Raw genomic sequence first — 27,211 nt, forward strand, 5'->3', positions numbered from 1 at the left:
TTTTTTAGCACTGCTAGCATGCTCTATGTGGAGCTACAGGGGCTAGTCTGAGGAAAGAGAAGAGCAGAAGATAGGCTAGACTGCAGGGATGAAATGTCAATTGAAAAGGAAGCGTGAGTCAATGCTTGTCGTTTAGTTTTTTTAATGTTGTCTTCTGTCCAATGTATCACCGTCGTCTGTGTCCGTCTTTGGAATGGTGTTGGTTGGATGGTTGGTTTTCCATTTCTCTTCTCCTTTTTAACGGCTGTAACCAAACTCATCTGCATCATCTGCGCGGAAGTCTCCGTAGCGCCAAATGTTGAGCTGATGGGAAGACAAAAAAACATTTTATAGACCATAATGAAACAAATAACCATGAAATGCTCCCAATAGATTTGAATGGGGCTTCAATAACCTCTGCACATTACAGTTTAAATGGTCAAGAGGAAAAGAGCGACTATGAGGGAGACTGAATGCCACTGTGTAATATTCAAAGAGAGAAGGAGAGAGATCAGTGCTTTTACAGCCTGGTGTGAAGGCGACTGCATCATCCTCCTCATCATCACCATTTAATCCAACTCTTTGTGCTCGCCCATCCAAGCTGGGGGCCCCGAGCGCCTCAAATACCACCCAGTCTATTACTTCTCCTATTCCATTACGTTCACATTCCCGCATCGCCTCATAAACCATCACATGCGTTTCCCAGCTAAATGCCGCCTTTATTACGCTGCTTTTGGCCAAGTGTGAGTGTAGTTTGGAGTGGCTTCAGGAACCGTATTGGTTATTTAAATGTGATAGAAACTGTGCGGTCTCAGGGGGGCTTCTGTGTTTGGAGTAGCTCTTTTTTTGGCTCTTAGAAGCATGTGCGCTCAGCTTTTAATGCTGTGATTCACAGCTAATTAGCGACTGCGCTAATTAGCACTAGTTATTAGTATGAATGAGTGAGTTAAGACATTTGCATGTATAGTCGTCTCTCACTATCTTTTCCTCCTCCTCGCTGACACCCTGAAACATGGCACGAATTTTAACTGTGATAAAGTCTTGCTGTCTGATTGTCGCAACATGCTGTCAAAACTACCTGGTAACTAAAAGAGCAAACCAGGGAATGCTTCCTCCAGGATTCTAAGCCATCTTGCTTGACATTTTCATGAGTGCAAACAAAATTGGACCCACGTGCTGACACAGGCTCCAGGGATTTCCTGGGGAAGGCAACTTTAATATGTACAAACACATTTCTTGTCAAAGTCTGATGATAAAAAGTGATCTGGCCTTTGCAAACAGGACTCTAACACTTTAGAGCAGCAACAAGTGAAGAACTCAGGCTTTTAGACACGTTTTTCTTAAATATGCAGTAGTTTTTGTCAAACTATTCAACAAAGTGACCAAAATCCTTCAACTCAGTCCTTAAAGCTTCTGTGAGTGACTTTTGAGGATTTTTGCACCCTCTGTGGCCAAAGTCTTTTCTCTTTGCTGATTTAGTCCTGCACATGTGTAGATCATACTTCACATTATATAGTTCTAAAGATTTGCTTGAAAAAAGCCATACTTCTGGACTTGTATACAGGAACTTCTACCCCTTTGCATCAGTTTCAGGTATTAAAGGACTGATTCTGAAATATTGATGGGATGCTGTAAAATTTACTTTTCAACAATAAGCATACCAGTTGCAAGAGATACTCTAGTTAGTTTTGCCTCTTCAACTCTTCAAGCCCAAGCTATTTTTTAACCATTTTGTCTCACCTGGACTTATTGTGTGTTAAAAACCGTGTAAAACATCAGCCCTTTGGTGCACTCTCGAGCTCTAAACATCCTTTCCTTCAGGACAACCTGGCCTTTAAGAATGTGTGTGTTGCAGTAATGTTGCTTGATTTTTAAAAAAGTTAGGGGACTATAGACAGAAAAACTAGCTCTCCCTCTCTTGAGGACCAAAAACTGAAAAAATAGTCCTTCTGTGACAAAAATCTTAAAAATATTGACATCTTTACAAAAAGTCCTTGCACATATTTGTATTGGCTCATCTGTACCATTATTCAAAGCATTCCCTGTGTGCAGTAACACATGCTCTCTGGCTCTCCATTATGAGCTATTCAGGCTGTCTCCTGCATGATTTAAGTGTAAAGACATGCTCTGTTTTAAAAAGCATGGTGCAAAGGAGGAACAGCCTGACACTGGTTGTCACAACCCGTCACAAAGCATTTAGGTTTGCAAAAATGGTGTTTAGCATTAGCCACTAGCTGCAGAAATGATCAAAAATGGACTAAAGAATGGATGAAAACACATTCAATTATGGATTTATAGGTGTGACTTTAATCTTTAAATACCCCTGAAAGTCGCCCAAGTCCCAGGATCGTTGGAAAAGCTTTTGTAAGAGCTACAAAGGCATGGCTAGCATCATTGGAACAGCAAAACTGCTGGCTCCAAGAGGGAAAAAAGTAAAAGGCTATAGTTTGTGGTTCAAGTTAAGAGTTTTTATAACCCTGTGTCACTTTTTGTCGTACACGCCAGTTCAGAGGGTTGAAGTGGAACTAAACCCTCTGACCACCTCAAAAGTGATGCATATTGGCATTTACAAGTGTTGTTGAATAATGAAGGTCTGACTCAATGTTTTTGCACTAAATTTTAGATATTATATTTTGTGTTAGAAATGTGCATTGTAAGCACCCTTTACAGATGAAAACAAAGCTAACATAGATTAATTTTTCTATTGGCTAAGCTGGTACCATCTGACATCATCGGCCACTTTAGAACCAACAGTGTGTTCCAAATCACATACCTCTGTACTAAATGTTAAACTTTTTAAGTTTAAGTGCATGAAGGGCTTTCACTTAGAGAAGTAAACTCACTATGGGCACTAAAAACAGCCAAAGATTGAGTGTGGAAGGAGGGACACTTCCAATCCTAAATGGACACCACATTGGTGACGTAGCAGATGTTATACCGTTAGCATCCCAGCTAATGTTAATATTTGCTAGCCAGCTAACCTGTTATTGGCAATTGAAGCAGATTTCAATCAAGAACAAAGGAATTCAAGGCAAAATAAGTTTGTTTTCTTTAAGGTAAAAATGTTAACATAAAATTTTAAAAAGTTAAAAGTTGGATAAATCTAATAGCGGGTGAAAATAGCCTTCAATTTCCAATCATCACCTAACATCTGTATAGAACTTGCTGTAAAAAAAGAAAAAGAAAACAGGCAGTTAAACTGCCACTTCCTGTTAGAAGGGTGACCAGACATCCCTGATTTCTGTTTGTTTTAAAGGACCTATCCCCGACATGTGACGTCCCCAGAAATGCCCCCGATTTTTACTATGAATTTAAAAAAAGAGCTGCTTCTTGTTAAACTACAGGCTGACTTAAAACTTTCCCCTGACATATTTCAAACTGAGAAGTTGTCAAAAAAGTCATAATGTTTATTGCTTTGTCCTTAGCCCACACGCTTTTTGACAAGCAGCAGAGTGCTAACGCTAAACTCAGGCATTTCCTAAAAGTAGTCTACTGTTCCTTCAAAATAGAAGACAACTTGCATTTTGCCAGTTATATGGTTTTCATGGGAAGTTACAACAGCAGGAAAGGTTTTTTTTTCAGTAGCAAAAACTTGTAGCAGCACCATGGCAGCTTTTTGACGGAAAATATTCTAAAAAAGATAAAATGATGTGAAATAAAATGTCCTGAGTCCAGAATTTCTGGTAACAAAGTGCAAAAGATTAGTGAGTCTGGCACAAGAAAAGGAAGAGAGGAAGAGTTGCCAATGAATGGTTATATAGCAGTCATGTTAATGACCTATTTTGGTGATTATTGGCCCTTTGGTTTCAGTGTTTTTATTACTGACGAGTTGTTAACACAGAAAAGTCTCAGAATAAGGTGGTAAGGCTGTGTTTGATTGGCAAACTACATGAAACTTTAAGTGTCCCCATTTAGTATATCATTATGACCACATTTTACTGTTTTTTTGGTCCATAGAACTGGAAACTTCTGCAGCTTTCACTTCAGAAATCTGGGCATCTTCCCTGTTAGTGCAAAAGGACAGTGTGCAATAATTGAGCTTGTTTTAAAGAAAATGAGCTAGAACTCAACATCAGTGTGTATAGAGGAGCAATGCTCCATGCATTGCTTTTGTGCTAGCAAGTGACTTTGTTCTTGCTCTCTTCTGGCACAGCACATATAAGTTCCTACGCCCATACCTTACAAGTAGATGATTTTATTTGTATTTGTAGATCATAAGGAGGTGTCACTGTTCATTTCAGTCTGTTTCATAACCAATGAACTCCTCACAGGAGCTTAATCTTACCTTCCACTCCTTATCCAAACTCTTAACCCACTGATTACATGCAGAGTTTTATTTAAGAAGCTGAAAAAATCCCAAAGTGGCTGCAAACTGTAGTTTATAGAAAAGAAATAAATGGAGCCCCCAGAGAACAAGCTTTATAGGCATTTTTAGTGCTCAAGTTGATATTTATGCTCACAAATTGTGATAGACAGCTAATAAATCACCTAATGAAGGAATATTGATGTGTTTGTACTAGTTTCTGGACTATAATTGAGCTGTATAGAAGACGGAAATGAGTGTAGGAGGCTTTGTCAACACAATCAATACTCGTCAATATGATCAATATAAGTTCAGTTGTTTTTAGTGCATTTGTTGCAAAAGAAAAAAGTGAGATCAGACTTATTCTATAAAAAAACATTATTATTAGATTCCTTTATGTACTTATTTTTAATTTCCTGTTTTCCCTTTATGTAGCTGCACAGTTCATGTTCTGGGACTTGAATCATCATAAGACAGAAGCCTTTGTGTGATGTGCCGCCTTCTATCCCCTCTCTCTCTATCCCCGCTGTACTCTTTCACACACTTCCCTGCCCCCCAATTTCACAGTATGGACCTGCACAGACTGTGGGCAGCAATCCATATGGGACAATGGTGGCTGCCAATGTAATGTGTGGCTTCTTCAGAGTGAGAGAGAAAAAGCAGTAAAGAGGAAAGACAATTTGTGTCTGTTTTTTTAGTGTAGAAAAGTAATTAGCATTGTAATGTATTGTTGTTTCAATAATATTAGATTCCCACTGAGAGACAGACAAAGCGTGGTTATAAAGGACGCCAATGAAAAGACAAAGAGATCAGAGTGAAGTGACTTACCCGGGCACTCTTGGCAGATTCTTGACTGTTCAGGTACTCTGTCACCTAGGGCAGGAAGAGAAGAGTCATTAGCATATCACATCAGTGCGTAACACTCAGGATTTTAAAGGATTAAGGTGAATCAATGCATCCTTTCAACCTGCTCTGCCCCTCAACACGTTTCCTACAAGTGCTTACATGGAATTTTTTTTTTTCTTTTTGCACAAGTTTTCTTTTTTAATGTGCTTGCTCATCCTCTCAGTAAAACTGGATGTAAAGCACTCAGTGTTCTGTGAACGTCAACAGGATTAGGACAACACTCACAGACGCAGAGCGGCTGTGTCGCTGAAGTGCACGGGGAATGCACAAACATGTGAAAGAAGCATACGGCACTCATGAAGCCACATCACTGCTGTCCCGCCGTTTGAGGTCAGTGCTTTCTCCAGCGTGTGCAGGGCATCACTTTGCGCTTCATGCTACGACTCACACTGAAAGAGCCGATGAAGATAAGTGGCTCTCATACCCTCTCATGCCTGCTAGCCCCAGGCTAACACCTAGCTGCTTTGTAGCAGCAATTTATAATCAAGTCCACAGGAGGCCTTCTGGGAGCTACTGGCTGACATTCCCATGTTCCATGTGTGTTTAAGTGGCAAAAATTCTAAACTGACAGCCATAAAGACATAAAACTTTAACCTCAAAAAAGACGTAAGCATGTTTTGGATGAACACATTAAGACACATGACTGATGAACTTTAACAGGATTCGTTAAAATAAACATGTAGAACGATAAAAACTGGGATAAAAAAACTTTGCCACAAGGCAAAGTGGGTGGATGACAAAATTGTCTAAAGTACTGACAATGTCAGATGACATGAGCAATGAAGGCAACACTGACCCGCAATTTCCACATAGGACGACTGTGCTGCACACTGAAGCGCCACGGGTTTGGTCCGACCGAAAGCGAGTGACCTCGCCTACTGGAAGCGAGTCTAGAGAGCTGCGCCGCGGCGCGCAGCCCTGATCAGCAGGAACAGATCACGGGAGAACTACGAGTTCATGCAGGAATAGTATATCAACAGCGGACTATTTTACCTTTTGGGGTTAATTTATCATCCTTTCCGGTGTAAGTCCATGATATTATTGCTTCCACCATTGGGTGAGTACATTAGAAAGTTAAAAGGTAATGTTTGCTTAAAAGATCTGTGGTTTTATATAAAATTCTTTGGCTAAATATCCTCAAAAGGTAACTTTTCCTCATCAATGGCGCCGTTGTAGCTCTTTGACCCACTGATCTCTTGGTGACCCTTTGCTCTTGCTGCAGGATGAGACGTAATGTTGATATAGTGATGATTTACGATTAGGAGTCCGTGCATTGTGTTGTATTTTGAAAAAACCGGATATTCTACACTTGTGACTTCCTCTCCTGGAGCTTTCTGATCGACGGGTATGGAAGTGGTTTGGCAGCAGCCGGCACTGAAAATAGACCTGCAGTGTATCTCAAACGAAGCGGAACGAATTGTCGGTCCAGGCACACGCCGCTGCCGTTGGAGCACCGGCTGTGGAAATGCTCTGATAGACTAGAGAGGGAGCAATGTGCTCCGCAGTACAATTCGCCAGCGGTTTGCAGCGCATTCGCTGTATGTGGAAATTGGAGGTGAGGCAGACTACAGCATTATTTCAGACGACGGCAATTAGTGGATGGGGATCACCGTAGTGCAGGGAATGTGTCTCAAGTGATTGTAGTATAAAGACACCTGTTTCTGGAAGGTCCAGTCACTGGTTAATAACTATTCCTGGCTACCATTACAGCATGAAGACAAAAGAACACTCCAAGCAACTCTGATAAAACGTTATTGAAAAGTCTAAGTCAGGGGATGGGTGCAAAAAAATTTCCAAGGCACTGAACATCCCCAGAGTTCAGTTAAATCCATCATCAAGAAATTAGAGGAATATAAAGCATGGTAGTGGTAGTATCATGCTGTGGGGATGCTTCTCAGTAGGGCCCTGGAAGGCTTGTAAAGGCAGAGGGTAAAATAAATGCAGCAAAATATATGAAAATCCTGGAGGACAATCTTATTCAGTCTGCAGGAGAACTACCAGAGAGACAGTGACTCAAAGCATACAGCAAAAGCTAAACAGGATTGATTTAAAGACAACAAGGTGAATGTTCTGGAGTGTCTGAGTCGAAGCCCAGACCTCAATAGAGAATTTGTGGCTGGACTTGAAAAGGGCTGTTCATGCCCGATCCCTTTGCAACCTGATAGAGCTTGAGCATTTTGAAAAGAAGAAGAATTTTATCAACATTACTTTGTAGAAATGTTTTCACTTAACATTAAAGAGTTATTTTTTGTCAAAAAAGCCAAATTATATTGACCATGACAGATTTATAAATTAATTAAAGGGTAAAACACCCAAGAGGGTAAATACTTTATATACGGCATTGTAGGTTCTAAGGGTAAAAAAAATCGGTACTTTTTTGATAATGCCGCAACACCATTCCACATTAGCTGGTTTTCCCAAATTCTGATTATACAAAACAAAGCAAAGTTGAAAAATCCCACTAAAGGAAGCTGACACAACAAAGTTCTTGGATCTTTTCTTTTATTCTGTGACTAACAAAACAAATTTTCTTTTTAACATAGTTAGAATTGTGGATCAGTTTGTTACTTTGACTCTTTCAACTTTTGCCCCTTGTTAATGGGAGCTCCTGAAATGTAGCTCCCATTAACAAGAAATATTCTTTATTATGCAAGTGTAGACAAATTCAGTCAGATTTCTGTGACAAGTTAGACAGGTATTTCTCCCCTCTCATTGAGTATCTTCATTAGTCTGTCTGAAAACAGGATATAATTAGGTTATTAAGCGTTTACTGAGTGACGAGATGAGTGACATTTTATTAGGAAAAATGACTTCATTAAAAAACTGTCACATTAATGGGATACTTGCATGCATTTTTTTCCCTAAATTATAATCAGCTTTGCCTCAACTTTAGAGGCATTAAACTTGATACACTTGGTTATTATAGATGCTATTGTTTGTTTTGCTCCACACAAAGATCTGGACATACATAACAAGAAAAGACAGAGAGTACAGACAATACGAAAGGAGTCAGAGGAAGAGACAGGAGGAAGCCAGTGTGCAGAGTTGAGCATATTGACTGCTTCTGCTAGAACAGCCATTTAGCCTCATTGAATGAACCAGTGATGAGTCATAGGGCAAGAGGTGGGGGTGGAGAGGAAGAAAGACAGAGAGAGAGAGTGGCAGTGTTTGGTTAGACGTTAACAGCAAACGTTGATGTTTGGACCTTGGAAAGCTCGAAGTGGAGCTGTCCTCGGCCGTTACGCTGTCAGTGTTGATTCAGAGTGATCAAACTTCACACACAGTTCACCTCCCCTCCACCCTGATAAAACCTGACCACATCCCACTCACCTCCTGTCTGTGGATGACGGAGGCAGTGCAAAGATACTTGAATTATGACCATTTAAGTCTTTGTAGTTCGCTGAAGAAGTTGACTAAAGAAACACAAGAAGAGCGAAAGTCACTTGAGAGACGCAGCCAGTAAAGAAGAGTCATTGTGTTGTTGTAATGGATTCAATTGTGCACCGTGTTTTGTAGCTTATTATAGCAGCAGATGAGCTGGCTTTCACACTCAGACGCACACACCAGAACAAGGATGCCAGATGTTAAAACTGTCGAGTGTGGATGGGGCTCTGGAGTTTAATTGCTTAGCCAGCTCGTGCTCGTAGCTTGATTTGATAGCTATGCTTCCACATGGCACCGCCAAGATAACAGACCTGCAGCTGGACACCGCGGCCACTCCGTCTGAGGGATCGCGTGTGCAGCGGCTGGAGGAAAAAAGTGCAGTGGCTGCAGAAGTCATCCATCAAAGCCAACTAAAGGAGTGATTTTTTTGGAAGGAGTTGGAATATGGCATCTTGGTCCCATTGGGCAGATGTCACCATATGGAGGAGCCAGCCGCTGATATTTTCTGGGCACAAAAGGCCACTGATGCCATTTGGGCCGTGGAGGGGAGCTGCGAGGGCCTGTGGCAGTTTCAGCTGGCTCTCCTTGTGGAGCTAGAGGAGGCTAACACGATGTGGGAGAGGGTTTCATACCTGCCAAAGTGCATCCATCAATATTTCACAGAAAAAGAAAAATTTGATTTCTGAGAATCCAAACCCCAGCTCAACTTTTAAGAGAATATAAAATAAATTCAGTTGCCTTTTTGTGAAACTCTACACAGCTGAGAGAGAGCATCAAAATGTGAAGTATCCAGGAAAAGAAGTGAAGAGCACTACAGCACAATACACACAAAATTGTACGCTGCCGTGCTGAAATGATTACGGTGTGCCTCTTTGTGCTCCGATCGGGAGGGCGCCACGTCTTTCACTGTTCTGCTCACTTGTACTCGCTGTCACACAACAGCCAATCAGTAAGCAGCTGAGCACAGATGATGACTGCCTTCAGGGCTGTGAACAAGTCCTCATATCCGGCTCCCGGATCTTTCTTTCACAACGTCTCTATTGGCTCCAGCGGGGAGGCATAATGGCTCATTTAGTGCACAAACAGAAGCGAAAAGTCATCTGGAGAAGACTTCAAGTGTCAAAGGAGAGAAATGTTTCTCTTCACGGGAAACAAGAGCAAAGTTAAATACATGTGGAGGCCGGGAAAGAGGTCGGGATGATGGAGTATTGTCAGGAAATGTTCAAGGCGAGAAGCCAACAAGGAAGCAGCTTAAAGCAGATTATGTTGAGGAGGAGAATGTGAAACAACAAAAAGAGGATAATGGAAGAAGGCACAAGCAGAGGAAAATATCCAGTTTGGAGCTGGGTTTGGGTGGGCAGAAGGCTATGGTTTTACTGGGGGCTTGTCTGGATGACCTTACAGAGCTCCAATATGCAAGACAGACGCCATGAGCAGTGGTCACAGACGCTGGCAGGAACTGAGAGTAAGCCGGTCTTCTGAGGGAGGATACAGTTTGTAAATGTGTTGTGATTAATTCTTAGCATGCTTTAACTCTGCTCAGACGGCAACAAAACTACTCTAACTGATTAGAGAAGTCAATTCAGAGCGATTTCACGCCAACAGTTCACAAACGAGTGAATTTATCGCTGCATTCAGTGAGTAGAAAACAAATATCTGATGTTCTTCACACATTCATGGGGAAAATAAGTCTTAACAGCTGCTGTCTGGGTCAGTTTTAATACATCAGGTAACTTTGTTGGCGGGAGACTTTGTGTCAGTGTGAATGTCTCCGTGATGTGAAGGACAGGTGGTGTGGGTCTGGTGTTTTGGCACCCGTCGGAGCGTCTGGCTCGCTGTGAATCTGTCTGCCTGAGAGTGCGAGCGGGGACAACGCGTTTCCCCACACCGGCCTGCGAGCCGTGCCCAGGTGGCGTTCTGGTTAGCGTGGTGTGAAAGTGACAGATCTGAGCGAGAGCTAACGGGGCAGCTCTCTGACAGGTTGCACACGTCTGGTGCGTAGGTGGGCTGCCACCTTTTTTGACTTCACAGCATTCAGGGAAAAAAAAAGAGAAAGGGTCAGTGAAAGCAGATTTCAGAGGGACATGTACAAAAATCAAGAGAGTAATCAAAGATCTAGCGTGTGTGCCGTGTTAGTCCTCATTGCTGATACGGGACGTCAGGTGACATTAAAACCAGCTGAGCAGAAGGGGAACAAAGAGGTTAGTCCTCCACGCATGTTGAGCTTTTCTCATTAACAGCAATGACGATCAGACACACAGCCTCCCAGTCAAACTGTGAAGAAAAAGAACAGCGGCTGACTTTCTTTTGTCATTGCGTCTTTGTTTCTTTGCGCTGCTCTCTGAATCCTCATCAAATTTCATTTCAGTCTCACTCCTCTGCCTGCTCATTCTGTCTACTAGTAACTCCATGAAAGGCAGAAATTTCTGCACCAGACAGGTTGCCGACAGAGCATTTGGTGGAACATAATGGCTTTTATGTCTCTAGCTTGCATTGTTTTAAGTTAAGTGTGCCTGGCTGAGCAGTGTCAAGGCCTGTGAGATGTGTCTCATTCAACATGCCAGTGCATGAATACTGCATGGAAAATGGAGAGGAAGCCAGGGTTTCAGCATAAGAGTCTCTTTCGACTGAACATCGCATGTGTGGCTTGATATGGGGAGCTGTTCATATGGGAAGTAAAGCTAACCAGAGAAATGCACTGAAGGGTTTGTGTAAGAGAGAGAAAGAGATGAGCGACTATAGGAGGGTTTAAATATATATAAAGATTTCTGTGAACAATAAGCCTGTTTTGGCAAGCTGCATAGCATTACCAAGAGATGTATTTTGAAACTGCAGAACTCAGACACAGCCCCCCAGCTTGAGGTTCTGTAAGGCTGACCACTACATGATTTAAAGCCCCACTTTATGCCTAATTTGCCCCCTTGACAATCAGAGGGGCGTCTCAAGAGTTCTCCCTGATTGAGGCATCTGTCTGCAGACCTCTTCAATGGGGCGACCTCAACTGTTGGGCAGGAAGTGACATACGAACACTTGTTGGGGTTTTTCCTTAGTTTGTGGTGTAATTTTTTATTTTATGCCCCTCCCTTTTACCATCACCCTAACTCTAAGGCTTAGGTGCCTAACCCTGACCCTCCTTGGGTTTTCCTTACACCACGTTTCAAATTATTATGCAAATTGGATTTTAGATGGATGGAGTAATGGATGGTTGGTGGATGGTCACCATGTCCTGACAAGGCTTCCACTTCAGCAAGGAGGTGGTGGAGTAATGCTTTGGGCTAGAATCATGGGGAGAGAGCTGGTAGGTCTCTTTAGGATCCCTGAAGGTGTAAAAATGACCTCATCAAAGTGTATAGAGTTTCTGACTGACCACTTTCTTCCACGGTACAAAAAGAAGAACTGTGCCTTCCGTTGCAAAATTATCCTCGTGCATGACAATACACCATCTCATGCTGCGAAGAATACCTCTGTGTCATTGGCTTCTATGGGCATAAAAGGAGAGAAACTCATGGTGTGGCCCCCATCCTCCCATGACCTCAACCCTTTTGAGAACCTTTGGAACATCCTCAAGCTAAAGATCTATGAGGGTGGGAGGAAGTTCACATCAAAACAGCAGCTCTGGGGGATATTCTGACATCTTGCAAAGAAATTCAACCAGAAACTCTCCAAAAACTCACAAGTTCAATGAATGCAAGAATTGTCAAGGTAATATCAAAGAAGGGGTCCTATGTTAGCATGTAACTTGGCCTGTTAAGATATTTTTTGCTCAAAATAGCTTTTGACTCCAGAAATATGACCTCCTAATGCTGCGAATTCAATAAAAGACCATTTTCAGTTCTTTACAATCTATGAAATGTTTTGAAACTCTGTTGTACATAATTAATTTGGAAAAGTCAATTCTGATTTTTTTTTAATTTTTGGAAAAAAAATAGTTATCATTGGCACATTTGTTCAGTAAAATTTGAATTATGCTCTAATGGTTGATGACTTCAGATTCTACTGACTATCATTTGCATCGACTATTTAGGAAAATCAGAGAAAAATATAATTTGCATAATAATTTATAAATGCGGTGCAGTTTGTGGTGTCTTACTTTCAATTTTATACACCTCCTTAAAATGACACCAGTTTGCCATTCAAACTGTTTTTTGTGTTTAACTGACTTCCTGTTTGAATACAGACCAGCTTTTATGGGTACATTTAAGGTTTAACATGAACTTAACCACAGAAAAGTAACTTGTTATGTCTCCGTCTATGTAAAAAAAAAAAAAGCAAATAATACCTGGAAATACAAGCTGAAGTCGATTTGTCCACTGAGCTGTTAGGAGGAGTATTGGTGGAATTACATTAATTTGGCTGCAGGGTGGTGCTGACAGGCCTTAACCAAAAAAAGAGACAATAGCGCATGACAATCACGATTAAAAGGATATTAATAAAGCACTTCTTTTTGATCTTTGTCAATTGTGATTAATGCGATTAATCTTGACACCCCAAACGATAAATGCTGCAACTATTGTTTAATTTCTCCTAAATTAGAAGCTAACTTGTTCAATGCCCCATTTTCTCCTCTTCTTCTATTTCTCAAAAACAAAAACATTCCAAGCTGTCAATGACCGACCACAACCGTCTTTATTGCAGCAGTCACTGTCAGCTCTCTGCAGATATAAACTTGTGGACTCACGTGGACAACGGTCTGAGTTTAAATCACTTTACAGGAGACTGCTCCTTCAGAAAAAAACCCTCCACATATTTCATGGACATCTGTTCTGAAGAAAAAAGCCTTATATGTACATCATGTGTGAGTGTCATTGTCCCTAACCGAGGTAAACTGCCATGTCGCACGCCGCTCCCCCCCAGCGTGGCTGTCGGAGAAGATCAGGCGCTTTGGCAGGAACGTGGCCTGACAAGCCCACCAGCATGGGTTCATGGAGTTAAGGACACACACATGGAAAAACATGCACACAAACACACAACAAATGCAAGACCTAACAACAGATATCACAGAGAACATTCTTCAGCGCTCTCCCAGGGGCAGCGGAAAGAAAACAAGTCTTATGTAAAAGCTAATGTATCATAGAAATACGTCACACGAACAGTAAGTTTTCTATAGGCTGAGTGAAGAGTTTTGTTCTCTTTCAGTTCAGTGCCTTTTTCCTAATCTCACACAAGTCAACATACTCAAGTTTGTTTGACTAAAGCCTCCATCCTTCCTTGCTGTCCTCCACTCACCCCTAGTATACTACTGCAGAAGACTGGGCGGCGTTTGGGATGTGGCGCGTGTTAGCTAGGACATAGTAAGTCAGCTCCTGTCCCTCAGAGTGTTGGGGGGGGGGATATGTGTCAGAGGGGAGCAGAAAATGTCCATTAAAAAGCTGCATCTCTAACTCTACTTGTAAATTAGGTATTGAGCCGTTGGTGGGGAGCAGTCATGCTGCAACACGGCCATGAAGCTGGCTGACTGTGTATCTGTCTGTACGTACCCTGTGGGGTTTTTTCAGGACAAGGTGGAGGGTTCTTGATGGGCTGTGACAGACGTTGCGGTTGAACAGGGAGGGCAGTGACCTGGGAGTCAGTCGAGTGGTGGTCTGGTTTCGGCTAAAAGTCGTTTAAAGATGACACGGTGAGGAAGGTTTGGGGAGGAGACAGTGATGCACCGTGTCAGGAACCATAGGGTGCTGACTTACTACACCCTGACACACAAACAGCAAGCCACCTACTTTGTTCTGCTTTTGTAGAAATTTTTACTCAGGTATGTTTTTAAACTCGTAGCATTTGAGGGTAGAACATCAACACTGAAGGATAGAAACGAAAAAATATGAAAGCTTTGTTGTCTGCTACCAGCAGCTTTATTAGTCAGTCTTTGTTTGTATCGATAAATTTATAAACAAAGTTATCTCAAGACGCTTAACAAAGAGGGCAGGTGTAGACTGTACACTCTGCTGTGGCCTATAATAGACCAGAGTTATTCATTAATATTATAATAAAGACTATACCTTATTATAACAAAGACCAGCATTAATTTATTATTAAAAAAAATAATAATGGCAGTGATAAAGGTGAAGACAGCAATGCAATCTGAACTGTTTTTAAACTCACTTTAAGATATGGGGTGTTTTGCAACCACGGGAATGTGGGAAAAGTTCGGTTTTCCTAAACCTGTGCAGTGTGCTGCAACAGGCCATGTAGATCCTCCCAGGAGGGTTTTAAGTTAAAAAATGAGCACAGTGCATTTAGTGTATGAGGTGTTACTTACCCTAAACAGTCGGTGGCAGTATGACAAAGGAAGATGCTGTTATGAAGACATGATCAGCTCGGACTATTTAGCATGTAAAATTTAAAGACACATTATGTAAGAGGTGCTACTGCTGTCTTACAGTAGGGGGCGCTATAGCAAAACCATGTAATTAACATTTAAATGTGTAAAGGGGAAGACCCTGATCATACATGTGAAATTTGAAGTATATCGGATGTTTCATTTAAGCATTAAGCAAACATCCTGTGCCACATGGCGAGATATTGAAATGGTTACCACTGGCAGTACAGTGTCTTTTAATAAGACATGTCTGAGTGGTGGCCAACTTCCTGTGCCACCTGGCGAGATTTTGAAGTGGTCGCAATTGGCACTAAAACGTCCTTTAATGAGACATGTCTGAGTGGTATTATTGTGTTCTTTTAAAAGACCTGTTGTGTACGTTTCACTTTACCCCTTTCAGATGAATACTTAAAACTGAGTGTGCATGGTGGACCAATTGGGACCTCCCACACATGTTCTCTTGTCTGTCCTTTCTGCTCAAGGACAACTCGTAAGCGATGACAACCCCAGCTACAACATAAAGCATTGTTTGCCCATGAGGCCTCATTGTGTTACAGAGATCCTACTGTATGGAAACACCGAAACTCCCATGAGGCACATCATCAGCGTCCAAACCAGAACCTTTACAACATGGCAGTAGCAGTCTCCGTCGCATGATCCACCTTCCTATAGACTGTGTGGAGCAAACAGTGCAACTGCACTTTGATAAATGGAACAAGCTGTCCCCGGAGGCGCATGTCTGCATGTGTGAGCCTCCTTCCTGATCTCCTGTATAGATTCCTAGAGAGCGTCTCTAGGTGTGACTACACTTCTAAGAACACCATTACGTCTTCATGTGCAGCTTCAACCCCCATTAACACGATTACAGAGCAGTGAAACCGCTGCGCTTTCAACCACACAGAGGACTCTAATTGCAAGCTGGAAGAAAACTACGCTACCCATGAGGCAGTGTATGCAAAGAAATTAATTTAAAAAACCTCACCTGCATCTCATGTGAGGCAGCACTTAAGGACTGCACTTCTGGCCCCTCAAAGCTACTACTTGAAAAGCAAGGCCTCAGAGTAAACTCAGCAACAATAGAGAGGATGAAAGGCAAAACTAAAATATAAAACCACATTTCCCACAGGGCTACTGGGTAATTAAAGATTCCAGGGCTCTCATCTGCAGCTCTTAGGGAGCCACCTCACAGCTGTTTTCCTGGAGTGAGCCTTCTGCTGACACACGCTGAAACTTTTTGATAAAGATCTTAAGCATGTCTTTACAAACATTAGTCTAAGGTGCTTCTGCGCCTCTTTAGCAGAATGGAAAGTCTGCCCTGGTCGATACAGCAGGACACGTCCCTGTTGGTGATTGATAATAATTGTGCTGGCGATGAAGTGACAGAGTCTTCCGTGTTTGTAATTGACTTGTAATTAGCAAACAGGAGATTATTAGCTTGTACCTCTAATGCACTTTGGGGGGCTAGCACCGCCGTCAGTTAGTGGAGGTGACTGGGCGAGATGCTGAGCACCCCGGTGGCCTGCCAGAGCTCGAATCAGTCATGTCGTTCAGCAGCCGCTGACAGAAAACACTGTTTAGAGGCAGCCGAGCACAAAAGATAGTGCTTCTAACCACACAGCCATCTTCCAATTGAGCTGTCATGACAGACTCATTTCAGCTACATCTGCCACAAAAAAGGAAAAGACTTTGTGGTCAAAAGGTAGCTGCTGTGGGTGCTTAGAACTTGTGTAACCAATCAGGTAGAAAGAAACATTTCTAGTGGATCGAATTATCTGTCAAGAAGCTACTTTGTTCATTGTCTCTTTTAAATATCACCCTTAAAGCACATTTTCTCATTTTGTGTGTCTCTACTTTGTGCCTTCTCTTGGAATTATAAAAGACAGGCATTACTGTCAACCCAGTGAGGGTTCACAGGGCAGAATCGGCTGATACAAGTTCTAAATAATTGAAGATAACAGCAATTTAAATCACAGCTCATTATGAGGCTAACATCGGGTCTGATCTGAGTGCCTCTTCACTTTAATTCCTGGGGATTATTGTTCATCGTGACATATCACTAAAAGACAATATGCAAATTAAGAGCATGCAAAAGCGAAAGAGTCACCTCCTGTTGTCGTCTAAATAGAGTGTTCAAACTCAGTGTGGATAACAGGAACGGCAAAGGTTAAAAAAAGAAGTGAGGGACGGGTTTGTGAGTGAGGGAATATCAGAGCTGAGAAAAAGTAATAATGACAAGTACGGTAGAGAGATGAGGGAGGGATGTGCAGAAGGTGGAGATGGAGGAGGAAGAGGAATGGAGAGTACAGAGGTGAGTAAACAAGAAGGAGTGATAAAGAGGAGAGTGCAGAGGAGGAGGAGGAAAAAACTGAGTGATGTTGTAGAAAGGAGGAAGAAATAAGACTCCAAAGACAGAGAGAGAGCGTGTGTTTTAGTGAGGGAGTGTGTGTCAGTGTGGCAACGTGCCATGCTAGCAGTGGATAGTTGATGGTGCCAGGACAATTTAAGGATGGTTTAGTACTGTGCCTGAGGTGGAGAAGGCATGAAGTCAGTGTGTGAGTCTCAGGTCAGAGCAGGAGAGGAGGAGAGGAGCGCTCAAAATATAGAGCCAGAGAAGAAGCACTTGTACATAGTGTGCTGCACATCTGTATACAGCTCAACTTTGGAAGGTATATTTCACATTAAGTAGCCAAAATTCCAAGATTTATCAGAACTTGAACACATTTTAAAGCAACAATAGTAGAAATTAAAATATCGTGCTTTAGCACCCACTGAAGGTCTCCGAGTGTAACTGCAGTGTCGCAAAACTCGAATACTGCCATTACCTGACATGTTAGCATCTCAGAAACATTAACATGTTGACAAACAGAGGGTGGCATAGCCAAATAAGACATTCATAAGAATCTCATTTATCAAATATGCGTACACAACAATATGGGTTTATGGTAGACCTGGGGGATATGGCCTACATATCATATCAAGGTTTTATTCTTGCCCTTTACGTTAATGGTATTAAATGTGGGGAGTTAGCTCTGCCCCCAGGTTCAGTTGGCCCTCCCAGCTTGGGGGAAAGTTCTGCCCTCATGTTCTGATCAGAAGAGCCACATCCATTAAGTCACATTCATTTCCTAGGAGGGGCGGAGTTAGACAGCCCATGAACATCTAAAGCTGCAGACACAAAAAAAACAGCTTGTTCTGAGCAGGGCTGAAACAGAGGGGTTTTTAGACATGCACAAACATACAATACTGGAGTGTTTTTTCAGCAACAAACTTCACAGGCATGTTTTGGGGACCTCTGAGACCAATATAAACTTGTCTTAGAATGGTATAACATGTGACCTTTAAGACTTAAATTAAAAAGCTGTCAAAGTCAACACTGAAGTAGGCACACTCTGTGGTTAAGAGGAAGACGTTGTTCTCCGTGTTGAAAGTTATTGCACTGTTTGATCAACATTGAAACTAAAGATGGCAAAGTTATGTAATGTTGCTTTAAAAAGGATGAAATGTTTCAACTGACAAGTCAAAAAGCAGAATTTGCAAAATGATTCCAAATAAGGACACAAAAAACTGAGCTGAGATAAAATTTGTTAAAACACAGTGGAGGTAACCTGACACACCAGATGGATTTGTTTCACACATCCATTTGGGAAAGCTTCAATAGGAAATGTTTGAGAAAAGGCAGAGGATTTGAAAAAAACTCAGAGTGTGATCGGGTGAACATTCTGCCTATCACATCTCTACGGGCCAATAAGAGTAACAAAATATGTGACGTAGCCGCTATCGAGCTGTGCGTGCGCAGCTTCCGAGGAATAACGCGAAACATGGCGACTATAGACATGTAAGTACTCGACTTTAGTCGTTTTTAAAAAGAAAACAACTCACTGCTGTTCTTTGTTCTTCTTTTAACAAAGAAATGTTGTCAAGTTCTGACAAAACTGGCGCATTAGCAGCATCCACGCTAATCTCTTCCTCCATAACTGCACCAGCTCCTGCTGCTGCTTGTTAACGTCATGACTCTGCTGCGCCTGAAAGTACTGCCCCTCGTCACTGATTGGTCCTGTCACTTTCTAACAGGGCCCAAACAGTTCAGACGGGAGCTTTGCAAGATGGATTGCCAGTGAAAAATAAGGAAATGGGCGTATCCATCTGGTTTGCAAGGTTACAGTGGAGGGTGTACATCAGAAATGTGATCCATGTTAAGAACAGTAAACGACAAGAAATAAATATAATCTGAAGGAGAAGAAGTACAACTGAAAGAGCATGAGAAAGATAGAATTTTATAAAGGAAGGTCCTTAAAATGTGACTCTTCAGCTGTTTACATCTGAAGTGATAACACTTCAGTGTAACTATACTTAAATTAAAAGTGATATTTGTGTAATAAAGTTTCTCCTTCTATTTGTATCAGTTATCCTCTCTGCCTGGTTGCATGTATTGATTAAACTATAAACTTACTTTCATTCTCATTTTTTGTGATGGAGAAAATCAATGCTCTCTTATTCACATATTTGCTAGATTATAGAACGAAATAAAGACACACATTCTCAAGAACAGCAGCGAGCATAGTAGCAATCAGATCTAATGACATGGTTGACTCCACTCTTATCTTGCCATCTACTGCACATGCAATTGTTGAACCCTGGAAACAGCTAATTTATGATCCTTGGATGATGACAGAATTTAGCCAATTGTACCTGACCATCTAGAGAACACAGCAGGCCTGTGCCTTAGAAAACATACCAATTCCCTCATATTTGTTTGCAAATTGATTTCAGCAGGAATCTCAGGCTCTAAATCTGAATTTGAAATGCCTGAGTAGTGGCAAACACACAGGAAGAGCAGAAAGAGATGGGTATTATGATGTGGGAGACCAGAGAGATCTATCTTTAAGAAACAATACGGTGCAGAATGGGAGGGAAAACTGTATGGCACAGTTACCGCCACATAAAAATTGTATAGCACATAATGCTCTTTCCGTTTCCTTCACTGTGCAGGTTATGAAACAATAATATCACCCTCTGATGATAATCTAATCCTCATAAATAACACGTGGCGACCAACTGCCAGATGTATGACAGATTAAGCTTATACTATGACATTAAATCTGCTTGATTGTCACCGTATACAGTGTAAAGGATACAAAACAATATGAAATGTATACGGGTGCTCTGATTTAGAGTTTTTGGGTCATTCCATAATGTAGGACAAAAGAGCAGTCATACTTTAATCCTGTGCTTTATCATCCATTCTCACCTCCGGGTCACCCTGTTTCCCCTCACTAAGTACATCATATCAATCATAATGTGGCTTACTGTGCTTCCACCCACCTACTTCCTCCTTTCCTGCCCGTAATCAACTTTCCACCAATCAGGAACCAGCAGCCGGCACCCATATGATCATCTTTTTGTATACACTTCCACAGTAGCTGTTTATCCTTCGCCATACTGTTGTATATCTGCAGCATAGGCATCCATATGGTGTGCATACTGGGCATCAGAGAATGTAGGGCTTATGCACTTGAAAGAAGAGATAAAACCCCCAAATGGACGAATATCCCTCGCTGCTTTGCGTCTCTTGGGACAATGCCATCCTCAAAGACTGGTGTTAACCTTCAGTGCACTTATGACTCACTATTGATAGGCGCTCAAGTGCCAGTGAACATTACAGCCCATCTGTTATGCAATGCTTAGCAGCAGAGTACAGATTACAATGAACATGTTCCAATCCCCTGGAATGGATAATGAATAAAGAATGGAGCTAAAATGGAGGAGATAGTAGGGACAAAAAGTCACTTTTACAGGAAGGCTGATAGTCTGGATGAGTGAGAGAGGAGAGAAAGAGCTGGACTGGATACCACGCTATCAAAAGCTCAAGGGGAACTTTCTATAAAAGAGAAGAATAGAGGGCACAGATCCAGAGGTCAACAAAAGGTTGTATCTTCGAAGAGTTTTTGGCTTTGCTGCCCCAGCAAGATAACATTTTCTGTTGTCACACCAGCAGCAGCTGCAGGGGCTGCTCATGAATCTTTGAGCCAGATATGTGCCTTGCAAACAAATGACTCTAGGTCAACAAATAAAAAAGAAAAAGAACAGATTGGACTGTAAATTCTCCGTCCAAAGCAGAACACGACTCCAAAACACATCAAATACAGAAAAGTGACAGAGAAACAATCAAATCAGTTTTGATTGGCAATAAGAGTTTAAATTCAAGTCCATTAAAAGTGACAATATTCAATTAAGCTTTTTTTTATCCCTAGTTGCTTGCTATTAATTGCTTTGCCAAATTAGTAAAAATGTTCATTGTCATTTCTGAGTGTCCAAGGTGACTTTGTGGCATGTTTCGTTTTGTCTGTCTGAAAGTCCAGGACACAAAAGATTCAATTATGAAGACAAAGAACAGCAGAAAATCCTCAAGTTTGAAAAGCAGTGATGGGAGAATAATGAGTTCCAGCATGAAAAATGTCTGAGACATGTAATCGCATGTCAGCATGGTAGCAGGATCATTTTCAGACTATAGGCAAATTGATACCAAGCAGTCAATTTTATTGCTTTAGCTCCAATACATTAAAGTCATAGTTCTGGATTTTTTGAAGCGATGTTTGATTCAATATAATTGGCCATAGAAGATGCCTGTTAGTGCTGCCCCTTTAAAAGGAACCCTGCAAGTGAAGACATGTTGACTTTATTCAAATTAACATGTGAGGTTTTTACTGTTTATTTGAGTAAATTAGAAAATAGATTCACCTACAGCCTGCCATTTTTGTGCAGTACATTCTGGGTTGTGATGCCACTGATCTGGACTTTATGGCAGAGTGGCTGAATGGAAGCCTCTCCTCCACATGAAAGCCCACTTGGAGTTTGCAAAAAAACAAAGAAACAAACAAACAAAAACAAAAAAAAACAGCTGAAGGACTCTGAGACTGTGAGGAAACAATATTTTCTGGTATGATGAAACCAAGACTGAACTATTTGCCCTCAATTCTAAATGCTATGTTAGGAGAAAACAAGGCACTGCTAATTACTTGCCAAATACCATCCCACCAGTGAAGCATGGTGGTGGCAGCATCATCCTGTGGGGGTGTTTCTCAGCAGCAGGGACAGGGAGACTGTTAAGTGCTGAAGGAAAGCTAAAAGGAGCAAAGTCCAGAGATATCCTCAATGAAGACTTGTTTTGCAGCACTCAGGACCTCAGACCTGGTCAAAGGTTCACCTTCCAGCATGACAATGACCCCTAAGTACACAGCCAAGACAACAAGGGAGTGGTTGAATGTCCTAAAGTGGCCCAGGCAGAGCCCTGACTATCTCTGGAGAGACCTGAAAATGGAGATCTCCATCCAGCCTGATTGAGCTTGAGAGGATTTGCAAAGAAGAATGGCAGAAATTTCACCAATCCAGGTGTGCAAAGCTTGCTGAAGTATCAAAATGACTTGATAGCTGTATGGAAACTAGGCTATACTACTATACAGACAAGAACGTTTGCTTATGCTTTAATGAAAAAGCAGTGCTAAAAAGAGTGGTTCGATATATAGCAGACATGAGATATCCCAAAGATGTTTGACTATTTTTTCTTAACTTAAACAAAATAACTTAAATCTAACAACCTCATCTGTATAGCTGTACAGCCTGGCTTCCAGGTAGGTTCTAGGTCAGGTCTCTCCTTAAAGGATGCACCATGATGGCCTCATACAACTACACCTCAAAAACACTAAAATATCACATAAGTTCAGAGAGTTTATAATAATTATGTTAATATAAAACACAAATTGAACTATCTCAGCAACGTTGGTCCAGTCAATTTTAAGTGCTTTACATCATCTTTCCATCTTTTTCTAGATGGTCAGTGCAGCATATTACACAGCAAAAACAGGTTGATACTTTCCATGAATTCACTCCATTTGGGGGTCTGAAAAGTGTCTTCATCTTGTTCTGCTTTGAGTGTGGAAACAGACTTGATGTGAGGAATTATCAGCCTGAAACGCTGCACAGCTTACTTTAACACACTTGTAAGCACATTGGCAACACTCGCAGCTTTTTAAGCTTTCTTGAGATCAAAATACATGTCTGTAGCCGACTAGGCAAAAGCAAAATGCTGGAGAGACCCAGCTGTTGAATACGAAAGAGAAACCATTTGATCCAACAAAACCTAAATCTGTGCAGTCTATAAGGCTATTACTTGTACAGCGAGAAGGGTTTAATCACTGTCCATGGTCTATAGGGTCCATTACCCAGAGACTGCATTATGGTCTTTTGCTACTCTTTGGCGGTCAAAGGTCAAAGCACTCTTACAATGATGCACAGAGCTTTATTGACTTACTGGGAAGCGGGAAGTGCTTTTATCGCTGCTCTTTAGCGTGTACAAAAATGAGCTTCCATGTGTGTGAATGAATTGTTCAAAGGACTGTCAATACAAACTCTGGCCTCCCACCAGCCTCTACTTTGTTCATTTCATTACGTTTACGAACGGCTCTGAGCTTGTGGTCATATTGCTCATTCCTTTGTGTGCTTGAATTCTTAAATAAATGGCCGAGTGACTAATATCTGTGTGGTGTGGAAGCGGTAATTGCAGCAGGAATAAATACCCTCCATTTTTCTTTATCTTTCATGTACAGAGCGGCTTTGAGTCTGCAGGGAGAATTACCATAATGAGGGGAAAGTAAATGAGCAACACTTCTCGGTTTGACAAAATGGCCGCCATTTGAGGCAAATTGTAGAGCTGTTTAAGTATATGTTGTACGGCTGCAGACTGACAAGTGAGGAGAGGTTTCATGTCTCACCAATGTTCAAATTACCAAACCTACAGGCAATACTGGCTGTCATTTATCAAAAAATAATCCATACATGACAAACTGTGGAGGAAATGAGTGGGTAGATGCATGCTAGCATTAAAAGCTGGTAATTATTGGACTGTCAGAAAGCCATAGACAGCACGGACCTTTTAACATCCAGTGATACACTAGGGGCCTGTTTGCCAGTCACAATGCTCAACATTTACTGTGAGCTTCAAGTGAAAAAGCACTTGCTACCTGATCAATTGATGCCATTGTCTATTTATAATGTTTGGCAAAAATATTGATCCATGGTGAACCACATGAACTACTGAAATATAAATAGGAAGGTGGAAATAGATAATGTTTGGAAGATAGATACACTTATTTATTGGCTCAAGCACAAAGAGCCAGAGTGGGCTGGGAAATCAATCAAAAATGTACCTAAAATGACTCAAACTGACCTGAAATAAAATTATATATAGAATTGTTTTGACACAGGAAAACGTCTAACCTTTCTTTAATGCAGCTGGCAAAAAGTCAAGAATAGTTTCCATATTCTCCTCAGAAAAAAAACAAACAAAAAAAAAACAAAAAAAAAAACCCCAAAACTTTCAGCATCACTTTCTGATGGTAGATTTCTGGTTTAGGTGTTATAGCCCAGTATAAGAAGATAAAATTAGCCATTACTGTTCTACAGCAGAGGAGAGACTAAAGTTCACCTTAAGTACACAGGAAGTGGTCACAAGAAACACTCCTGTTAGATAAACTCTATACCAGGCCTCAAAATTTAGCTTCCCAAGCTCTTCACTCACCATCTTCTGCAGGTGCTTCTCCTTGCGCACGTCCACCATGACCAATCCCTCCTTGACCAGGCCCAGACCCACGTCATCCTTGGTATCTCCAAACTGTATTGTGACGTGAGGGCAGGTGGCACCTGAGTACTCTACGTTCAACAGGCACTGGCTGTTCTGGATGTCCCGTACGATGCAGTCCACCACGTCTGCACGAGCATCCTCCTGAGAAGGAGAGGATTGGGAGAGAGGTAAGAGGAGGTGAAGGGGGGGTGTTATCATGAGCCCATTAATCATCGCAATACAATCACTCACATAAAAAAGCATATCACAATGTGGTTAGACAAATAACGCAACATTTTTAAAATTTAACTCAACGTTCATTAGAGGTTAGATTCTAAGAGTCAGGGTTAGGTCAGCAGCCTGAAACTGGGTCAGACTTGAGGACATTCTGTCACAGGAGGATCTGGCTGCAGGCCTCTATGGTGTGGCATTTTGGGCTCATCTGTTGCAGACCTCTACAATGGGGCGACCTCTACGATCGGATGGGAAGTGATGTACATTACCCAAGCAAGAACCTGAATGGGGTACTAAATGATGTATATTTTCCACTCACTGTCAAGGTCAAGGTACGTGGCGATTTTTCACAACAGAAGAATTTCATGAATAAAAATCCAAAATTTACTGAGGGGGATAAACTAATTTAACACACCACAAACTAAGGAGAACCCAGAGAAGTTAGGGTTAGGCACCTGAACCCAAAAGGTTAGGTTTAAGGTAAGGGGGAGGTGGATAAAATCAAAAATAACACCACAAACCCAGAGAAAACCAACAAAGATTAATACATCAAGTTTGTCTTATATTTTTACTTTTTCTCATAATTTCAACGTTTTTCTCATAGTTCAAACTTTTATATCATAACTCTGACTGTCATAATTTCAACTTTTTAACTTATTTCAACTTTATATCTCAAGATTTTGACTTTTTATCTAAAGTTTAACTTTTATCTCAATCCTCTTTTTATCGCATTATTTGACATTTTATGCCATACTTTCAACATTTAATTTCATAAAACTGACTTCCATCCTGACTTTCAACTTTTTATCTCATAATTAGAATTTTTCATCTTATAATTTTAATTCTTAATTTCACAATTCCAATTTGTTGTATCAAGATTGTGTCTTTTACCCTGATTTCAATTTATCCTCATTTAAACTTTCTACCTCATTATTATGGATTTTTACCTTTATAAGTACAACTTTTTTATCATGGTTTACTTTGTCATATTTTCAACATTTTATTTCAAAATTTCTACTCTATCTTCAAATGTTAATTGATATCTCGTAAATCAACTTTTTTTTAATCTCGATAACACTTTTGATCTCATAATTCTGACTTTTATCATAATTTTGATTTTTTCATTTCATGTTTTTGATTTACTTTATCTTATAATCCCGACTATCCATCCCAAATTTCAACTTTTTCTCATAACTCTGATTTTTAATCTCATAATTCCAAATTGTTGTATCAAGATTTTGTCTTTTAACCCTAATTTCAATGTATCCTAATTTCAACGTTTCATCTCAAAATTCTGTATTTTTACCTTTATAGTTGCATGTTTTATTTTCATGTTTTACTTTTCATATTTTTAACATCTTATTTCATGATTTCAACTCTACATCTCTTAATGTCGACTGATATCTCATAAATCTGACTTTTTATCTTGATTTCTCATAATACTGTGTTTTTATCTTATAGTCAAACTTTTTATCTCATCATTTTGAATCTTTATTTTAATTTTGACTTTTGTTCATATTTGTTATTTATTAAGAGGTAGAAATGTGTTTCCATCAACATTTGGTCAGTAGGAAAACAGTTTTAGACACAAGCTCACATCAGTTGATCAGAGTGATCCCTCAATGTGATTCTTTTGTCGTGTAACACAGCAATCATCTACTTGAGCAGTTTGACATTTTCACGTGGCTGAAACATCTTACATACCGACTCTAACCCAGCCTCCTCCTCCTTGCCCTTCACTTTCTTATCTTTTCTTCACTTAGCTACCTCACACTCTATTCTTCCTCTCCTCCTTGAATGTGAAAGGCCGGGGTTTGATTGAACACATGGCGGAGGCTGCGTGTAATCCTGACCTCCGACACAAACAAGGAACTGCATCTTCAGAGGCAGGAAGACACTTAAAAAAAAAAAAAATCAGTCCCTGGCTATCATCCATCCCTCCCCTACACCATCCATCTCTCCGCTTCCCTTCTTTCTCGCCCTGGTCTTGTCTCCATGGCAACCCCCTTCGAGCTAGCCGCCCTTGGGTATGTGCGTGTATGTTGTGTGAGTGTGTATTTGTGAGCATGTGTGGGCAGGGAAAGCTTGTTCAAGGCACAAAACTAAGGGGCCTATTTTGTCCCCCGCTCTCCCCGTGGTCAACTTGTCACAGGCGCTGCAGGGGAGCTCAGGGCGAGAGAGAAAGAGAGAGAGAGAGAGGGTGGGGGGTTGGAGAAAGAGAGGGCGAGACAGCACTGACAGGAGGAGAGAGAAAGAAACAGGAAGAAAAGATTACAGAACAAGAATACTTTGACACTGGTGAGGGGGCAATACAAGATTAATGAGAGACTTCTAGTGACCCCCCTCTTGGCCACCATATGTGCACAGCAGACCAGCTTCAACGTGCTAAAAACAGACAATAGAAATTATACTTTACTTCTTTTAAATCAATATGATTGGACTTGCAGCGGGGTTTTGTTCAAGTACAAAAGCTTTTTAT

At 41.1% G+C, this 27,211-nt stretch overlaps 1 protein-coding gene across 1 annotated transcript in view; it reads right to left on the reverse strand.

Moving 5' to 3' along the window:
• The window catches only part of snd1 (staphylococcal nuclease and tudor domain containing 1), a 284,136-nt gene that overhangs the window by 719 nt on the left and 256,206 nt on the right, over positions 1 to 27,211 (reverse strand). Inside the window, exons 22-24 of the mRNA XM_041780449.1 lie at positions 24,457 to 24,660; positions 5,111 to 5,155; positions 1 to 303 (exon numbers count right to left, since the gene is read on the reverse strand). The exon at positions 1 to 303 is cut by the window's left edge and continues 719 nt beyond it. Coding sequence (XP_041636383.1) covers positions 238 to 303; positions 5,111 to 5,155; positions 24,457 to 24,660 — 315 coding nt within the window. The 3' untranslated portion in view covers positions 1 to 237. The remainder of the gene's footprint in view (positions 304 to 5,110; positions 5,156 to 24,456; positions 24,661 to 27,211) is intronic.

Source organism: Cheilinus undulatus, linkage group 23, assembly GCF_018320785.1.
Source record: "Cheilinus undulatus linkage group 23, ASM1832078v1, whole genome shotgun sequence".
NCBI classification, from domain to species: domain Eukaryota; kingdom Metazoa; phylum Chordata; class Actinopteri; order Labriformes; family Labridae; genus Cheilinus; species Cheilinus undulatus.